Consider the following 8584-nt stretch of genomic DNA (forward strand, 5'->3'; position numbering starts at 1 on the left):
ACATTTAACCAAGTCGCTCTACACACTCTGGTCAAAAGTTTGTGGACACCTGACATCACAATTATATATATATATATATATATATATATATATATATATATATATATATATATATATATATATATATATATATATATATATATATATATAAAGCTGTACATCCCATATGTAAATGATGTAGTGCATCATTTAGTGTTATAATAAACTCCACTCTTCTGGGAAGGTTTTACATTATATTCTAGAACATGGCTAAGGATTTGTGATCATTTCACAAGGACTGTTTTAATACTGCGTTCATCTGATTCTACTGAAAAGGTGAGAAATACTATTTAAAATTACAAATTAGTGCTTAGGTATTACTGACTGTACCTGAGGGTAATCAAATGTACTTTATATGATAGATAGATAGATAGATAGATAGATAGATAGATAGATAGATAGATAGATAGATAGATAGATAGATAGATAGATAGATAGATAGATAGATAGATAGATGGATGGATGGATGGATGGATGGATGGATGGATAGATAGATGGATGGATCCGGTGGGTGGGTGGATAGATAGATAGATAGATAGATAGATAGATAGATAGATAGATAGATAGATAGATAGATAGATAGATAGATAGATAGGTTAGACAATTACATAAAGCACTGCATTATTACAAAATATATATGAATTTACACTTAAAAAACTCAATCAGATGGCAGTGTCTAAATCTTTGTATTATTATTAGTAGTAGTAATAGAAATCATTATCATCATCATATTTCTATTAGTTATTTATGTTTTGTAAAAATTAGGCCTGTCAAAATTAACGCGTTAATAACGCGCAACAAATTAATTTTAAGGGCACCAATTTTATTAACGTGCGATTAACGCAGCTCGCGCTTCTGTTTTTTCTGCCACTTTTATTAAATATATATATATACATAAATATAATAGAAACAGAATTAAAACCTTCAACACAACACACATTTATTCATGTACTTTCTTTACTCAGATAAAAAAACCTATTAATTTTAATCACTAAACATTTGTTTTACTGATGCACTAAGTCTTAAATTAAACACCAAAACCCGCTATGATTCTTCTTCTTCTTCTCCTTCTTTATTGGTGGTTCACATTCTCACTTAATCTGAACTATTACATCAGCACATCCAGCAAATAAAACCGTCCGTGTGGAAACAGCAACATTTTCAATTGGTGTCCTGATAATTTACATAATTTAAAACACCATAATTGAAACATTTTCAAGAATATTTTGGTTTCATATTTTTTTTATGTTTGGTTTCACTAATAATAAACATACATTTGCATATAGCATTCATATCTGTCTCTGCACAGACTTGAAAAGTATTAATTTGAGGTAGATTTCGAACAGATAAAAATGTGCAATTAAGTTGTGATTAATTATGATTAAATATTTGAATCGTATGACAGCCCTAATAAAAATTTAACATCAAATTAAACAGAAACTTTCAGCGGTCCTCCTGTTTCTGTTGAGTTGTTTTTTCCACCAAATTTGACAAAAGTACCAAGTTATTAATAATAAATTGATTATTTAAAAACTTCCATACTGGTAATTTTTACTCAAAGATTTAATAAAATGCTTGAGGTCATAATTTACCTTCAATGAGCTTCTCTTGATTATAGAAAATAAATACATGTACTCTGTAATATAAATGTTGCGCTGTACAATTTGTCAGATTCCTATTTATTTGTACATCTGTCCAGTGTTTGCTAAGGTATTATTTTGGTGGATGACAATTCTCAGCACAGTATTGAATGTTAAGTTTGGTGTGTTAGTGTGTGTGTGTGTGTGTGTGTGTGTGTGTGTGTGTGTGTGTGTGTGTGTGTGTGTGTGTGTGTGTGTTGCTGCTGTACATTTTACGCCTGCATCATTTGTAACATCTTTCCAACCTTCATGTATTAAATGATTAAGACCCCTAAACAATCTTTCAAAACAATGAAAGCAAATTGTCATCCTTGAAAAATCAATCCACCACCAAAAGCATTAATGAGGTCCAACATTGATGCACTTCAGTGAGGTTGTGGTCATAACTCTGCAGGCACTTAAATGCAGCATAGCAAGTATATTGCTCTATTTTGACTGGTTTATTACTGGGACCTTATATAAAAAAAAAAAAATAGGACCTTAGCAGAAAACTGTTTGATATGCTGTCTTACTATCAGAAAATGCCCCTGAAGGAGGGTACATGTTTTGGTAGCTTATCTTATCACCAGAAAATGTCTACACTGTGAAACATGACAAAGCAGGAATTTATGGGTGTGTGTGAAAGCAAAGTGTGCATGCAACGAAAAGTTAAGTATCAGGAAAATAAATCTCAGTACCAGTCAAGAGTAAATAGACAGACATTAGCTAATACTGAGTTCTTCAATCACTGTGTTAATTTAGCATGTTGGTAAATGCTACATTCACATTACGAGGTAAGTGTTTGACATGTAAAATGAGACCATTATGACAAGGTAAAAACAAACTACTGTTTGCTGATGATATTGTGTAACTTTAGTATTTAGTGTTATCTGCAAAACAGTTAGTGTGACTGAAAGTTTTCATTCCAGCTACCCTTAAACCACACCTATCTGGCTCCCGACTTTAGTGTAAACACTGGTGTAATGATTTGTTTGATCATCTAATCAAACTGTCCTTTCATAGCTCTCTTCTTTACGTCTTTGTAAACCAGTATTCGACTAAAAGTAAAAGTAATTTTTTCATCATTTGTTTTCTTTCAATTCTACAATTCTGCTATTGTACTTTCTTGGTAACTCAATCGATCTGTTTTTCTGTTTTCCTCAATCATGCTAAATTTAGAGTCACACACATATTGTTTGCGGAATGGTTTTAGAGCAGTACAATAATGAGTGTCTGCAGGAAACAGTGAAGCATGGTGGAGGTTTCCTGCAAATTTGGGTTTTTGCATTTCTGCAAAATAGAGTTGGTTACAATGTATGGCCTCACCAATGCTAAGAAATACAAACAGATACTGATCCATCCTGCAGTACCATCAGGGAGCCATCCGACTTGCCCTAAATTGAATCTGCAGCAGAACAATGATCTCAACCGTACATATTTCATCCAAGATTCAATTCCCCAATTTGCTATTATAATAAGCTCTACACTTTTCCATGGTTGTGGGCATGGAGATCAGGTATATTATCAATTAGTTAATGTTAAAATTAATAATTGTAATATCCAAATTAATAATATTTGCATTAATATTAATAACTATGTGCCCGCATTCAAAGATATGGCTTATACTTTACATTACATTACAAAAATGTTTTCAAACGTTGAGAAGCTCAATAGCGACATCTTATGGCATGTAAATGTGAATGTAGGTGTAGATTTTTCAAAGCATGCACTGTGCTCATCTTTTTTATAGACTTTTTATAGACCTTTTTATAGGGATATTGTAGATGCAATAATTACACTAATGACATTTACACTATCTATTTATATTAATTTCTATATACAATGAATATAAAAGACAGACAGACAAAATAAGGTTTCATTATAGAAATTTAAATTTAAAAGCAAATTAACATTTTTTAACTATTTTAATTAACAATTTACAGAGAAATTAAGAAAGAATTTAGTCAAAAAGAAAATAAAATTACTTCCCGTGGGCTCACCACCTGCAGGGGGGACCGTAAGGGACCGGTGCTGAGAGGATTGGGCAGCAGTCGAAGGCGGGGGCCTCGACAGCCCGATCCCTGGACACGGAGAAGTGTCTGGGGAATCTGCTTAGACTGCTGCCCCCGCGACCCGAATTACGGATAAGTGGGAGAAGATGAAATGAAATGAAATGAAAATAAAATTACAGGTAAATAACTATAAAGTAAATCATTTTAAAGTATTATATAAAGTATACTGTACTGTGCAAGTTTTAAGCAGTTGTAAAAATAACTGAGAATGATTTTAAAACTAAAAAGTAAAAAATTTTAAATAATTTATTCTTATCAATTAATAAAATGGAAAGTAAATAAACAGAAGAGAAATCCAAATCAAATCAATATTTGGTGTGACATCACTTTGGCTTGAGATTTTAATTCTCACTTTTGCACATGTACGCCTGCACGAAGTCCGGGATTTTGTATGATGAGGGTCGGGTTTTTACCATATTACCAGATTAACCATTTATACCGAGGTGCTAATGATCATCAATTGCATATGTAGGTTAAAACACAGTGTTTAACTGAAACAGAAACAGCTGTGTAGGAGGCTAAACACTGGGTGAGGAACAGCCACACTCCTGGATGAGGTTGTGGAAGAAAATTTCATGTCACAGGTCATACACCAGGCCATGGCAACAAGACACACGGTAGTTCTTCTGTACTGCATCAGGAAGGTCTATTTCAAAGCACACTGAGTTTTTCCACACCTGTCTAAAACTTCTACACGTTACTGTTTATATAAAAGTAATATCACTTAAACAGCACAAAATGGCAAAACAAGCAGATAAAAATAATAATAATTATAAAAACAATAATAATAAAAAAATTATCTATTTGAGCATCCAAAATATATTTTCAGTTCAATGCTGCCTAATTTATTTCGAAAATTTCACGTATTTGTAATTGTTCAGCTCCAGTCTCAGGGAACGATTAGTCTCAGTGAAGTATTAATATTGTTCATCCAAACATTTTTACATCTGACATTTTTACTAATTAAACTATTGCATCAACCAGGATAGTAGCAGCAGCTGCTTACACACAGCTAACGTATTTACTCTAAGTAGCATTTCCTTTTTATCTTTTATGAAATGTTAATATTTAAACATGGAGCACGGGATGGAAATTGAAGTGTCATGTGAAGGTTGTACTTTACTCCTCTTTCTCAAGCAACACAATCTGTCAAACACAGCAGATTTAAAGTTTTAGGCAAATGGACAATACTGTGTTCATCTGATTTCACTGAAGAGGTAGGAAATACTATTAGCGCATAGCTATTACTGACTGTAACTGACGATAATGTGATAGATAGATAGATAGATAGATAGATAGATAGATAGATAGATAGATAGATAGATAGATAGATAGATAGATAGATAGATAGATAGATAGATAGATAGATAGATAGATAGATAGATAGATAGATAGATAGATAGATAATGATATAAAGAGCATGTAAAATTAGATTAATACAGAACAATGACGAATTTAGACTTGTGAGAATAAAATCACAATTAAATAGCACCTTATAATAAATGATCTTGTAGAAGTGTCTAAATCTTTTTCTTCTTCTTCTTCCTATTATTATTCAGAATTTTATTATTAATTACGATTTGTAATAAACATCAAATGCAACCAATACATTTTAACCAAACACCAAATTGTAACCAAAAGGTAACGAGTGATTTGTTTATAAATTGATGTTTTTCCTTAAAAAAAAAAACTTCCATAGCGCCAACTTTCATTTAAATCCTTTTCGAATCTTTTTATAAATCGTCTGAGATCAGAGCATTGATCTTTACCTTGGACTTGTCAAGTGCCAATCAAATGCATAATTTGCTACTTAATCTTACTATTTTAGTTGTTTGTAATATACATGTTGCTCTGTACAGTTTGTCATATTTGTCAATTTTTTTGCTAAAGTATTATTTAGCTAGATTAACATTCGTAGGACAGTATTGATAGGGAAGTGTGTTGTGGTAGTGTGTGTGTTATGGAGTCCATAAATGTTTGGCCATGTAATGTACCTGCAATTAACATGAAAAGTTTAAAGTACATAATAAATAACGTTTTGCCATGACTAAGTAACTGTGCATCTACAAAGTGAACTTTTTTATACATAACCCCATTAAACTAGACTAAAGTGTGGTGTGTCTATCAAACTGCCAGTTCAGTGAACAACAAACGTAATTGTGTTGAATGTTTGTCTAGATTCAAAACAATGAACCTGAGACACCTAATGAGGCTACTTCTGTTCTGGAGTACACTTTATCTTCAAACACCTGATGGGTCTGCTGTTATAATGGCACTGGATTTAAACAGGACAAACTCCAAAATGAGTCAAGGGGTTCTGAAGGAAAAACTGAGCACTTTACAAATCAAACCTAAAATCACAGTCAGTGTCATTCTGGGAAACAGTACAGAGCTACAATGCAGAAATGAGTCTGGAGAAGGTAAACACTACATTCAAATAATTTGCCTTTATTTATTGTAAAGAATGTTATTTTTTCAGGTGTTTGAACTCTCTTTCTAAAATATTAAATCCATTTACATGTGTTCCTGTTCTTTGATCCTGTAGCATTGGTCGTGTGGTGGCAGACGCCATTTGGATCATTTGGAGAAAGACACAAGTTTAGCAATAAGGACCCATTAGAGATGAATCAGAGTAATTTGAGAATCCCAAAGGTCACATTAAGTCACACCGGACTCTACAGTTGTCATCTTGTGGACAGTCGAGGCGGTCACACAGTCAAACCATACACAATAAACGTTTTGAACGAAAACACACCCAAGACGAGAACAAGGATTAGAACAGCCAGAGAGGCTAAGAATCTCGCTGTCGAATACACTCACTTTGCAGCAGCTGTAGCATCATCAGTACTGGTTACCTTTATTGGAGCGTTTACGCTTGGCGCCTTCAGCCAACCCTATGTCATCAAATGTCTCCAAAAAACGAGGGCCAAAATATGTCCTAACAAACACCACCGAAAGACTATGAGAGTCAGTAGTCATAAGCTCAGCACTGTGTTTTTCCACCGAAATGCAAACTCTGAAGATGATACTGTAGACTTTGTGTCCATCAAGGCTCCTTCAGATGGAGCTCACTTGGAACATGACTCAGTAAGCAAAGATGCTGAAAACAGCCTAAACTGCACATCAAACCGAGAAGCAGGTGATGAAGATGGAGTAGAACAAAACACCAGACTGGGATCAGAGACGATCGAACGCAAACGAGTCAGTAGAGTTATTAAAATCTTCAACTACGATGAAGATGGAAACCGATTCAGCCACATTAATGAACCTGAAGACAACCCTACCCCCAGACAGAGAGTGATGTCACTCACTCGACTCCAGAGCATCATGAGCGAGGCGGAATCACCTAATTTCTCCACCAGCAAAGATTCAAATGAATCAGATGAGGGTCTAAGCATGACTTTAAACACCCAGTAAAGATGATTTGGTGCTAAATATTATATACCTTATTATAATGCCCTACAATACAACTTTCCACCAATTGACAATATGCAAAATATCAGTGGCATCCAGTGTTTGCTTTAGTAAAGTCTAGCTCATCCAATCATTTCCCCTAAATAGACACAGATCAGAAATAACATTATGACTGGTGAGTGATTAACACTGATTATCTCTTCATCTGTTAGTAGGAGGGATTTATTAGGTAACAAGTGAACATTTTGTCCTCAAAGTTGATGCGATAGAAGGAGAAAAAAATTGCAAGCATAAGGATTTATGAGTTTGACAAGCGACAAATTGTGATGTCTAGACGACTGGGTCGGAGCGTCTCCAAAACTGCAGCTCTTGTGGTATGTTCCTAGTCTGCAGTGGTCAGTATCTATAAAAAGTGGTCCAAGGAAGGAACAGTGGTGAACCGGCGACACAGGGTCATGGGTGGTCAAGTCTCATTGATGCACATGAAGAGCGAAGGCCGGTTCGTGTTGGTCTGATTGAACAGACGAGCTTCTGTAGTTCAAATTGCTAAAAAAGTTAATGATCACATGTGGCTCTTCCCCAAACTGTTACATGTAATGTTGGAGGCACACACACTTGTATAGGATGTCATTGTATTACATTTTCCCAAAACCAGTGCACACAGAAGAATGGAGATTATTAGAACAGCAAATGGGGACTAAATGTATAATATGTTCGGAAAAAAAACACGTGAATTTTGGTCAGGTGTCCATATAATGTACATATAGTGTATATAACAATAATGTGCTTTTTGAACAACCTGTATTAACATATTTGGTTAACCCTCAAAACATTATATTAGATTTTAAGTTAAAAACTAGAATTTGAACCTTTAAGTAAGGAATTGAAACAAGTCTACTAAGAAAGGAAAAGTTAACATTTTATTTGAAAGACAAAATCTAAGCTTACATTCATGTAAAACTTTTCAGGAACTTATTACCGAAAAACTGCACTCAACTTTCAATTAAATTTTTTTAAAAGATTTTAAAGTCTGAAATCTAAAAGCGCATCACTAATAAATCCTTAATAATAATATATAATATTTATAATTTAGCAAACTAAATAACCTATTCGCTATATAAGGCCTTTAACTGATATACCATTTTCTAAAAAAATATAAACACACATTTCTTGTATGGATTTAATCAATGAGGTTAATTTTCTAATAACGACACATCCCAAAGGGTTTTATTTCTCGTATTACTGCAGTGATTTGCCTACTGTTACAAATTTAAATTTTTGAATATATTTTTATAGTTATAAAACATCTGTAAAACATGTTCCTGTGATCACAATAAAAGATTTGCCCCTCCATTCACACAAACCTGTTTTATTCTGATACTGGAGACTCCTTCTATTAATGTAAAAAAATCTCAATTATTAGATGTTTTCCTTTGTTAA

At 33.5% G+C, this 8584-nt stretch overlaps 1 protein-coding gene across 2 annotated transcripts; it reads left to right on the plus strand.

Moving 5' to 3' along the window:
• Positions 1-250: 250 nt before the first annotated feature.
• On the plus strand, positions 251-8130 carry LOC310732494 (uncharacterized protein). Of its 2 annotated transcripts, none has more exons than XM_083553112.1 (3): positions 251-315; positions 5909-6150; positions 6276-7202. In XM_083553112.1, exons 2-3 carry the CDS (start codon positions 5919-5921, stop codon positions 7145-7147), a joined length of 1104 nt encoding a protein of 367 aa, XP_083409238.1. In that variant the 5' UTR covers positions 251-315; positions 5909-5918; the 3' UTR covers positions 7148-7202. The 2 variants fall into 2 exon arrangements, with proteins under 2 accessions (XP_083409238.1, XP_083409239.1); XM_083553113.1 differs by lacking the exon at positions 251-315 and adding an exon at positions 4865-4947 and having other exon boundaries at positions 6276-8130.
• Positions 8131-8584: the final 454 nt, after the last annotated feature.

This window comes from Silurus aristotelis (assembly GCF_946808225.1).
Source record: "Silurus aristotelis genome assembly, chromosome: 10".
Lineage (NCBI taxonomy): Eukaryota > Metazoa > Chordata > Actinopteri > Siluriformes > Siluridae > Silurus > Silurus aristotelis.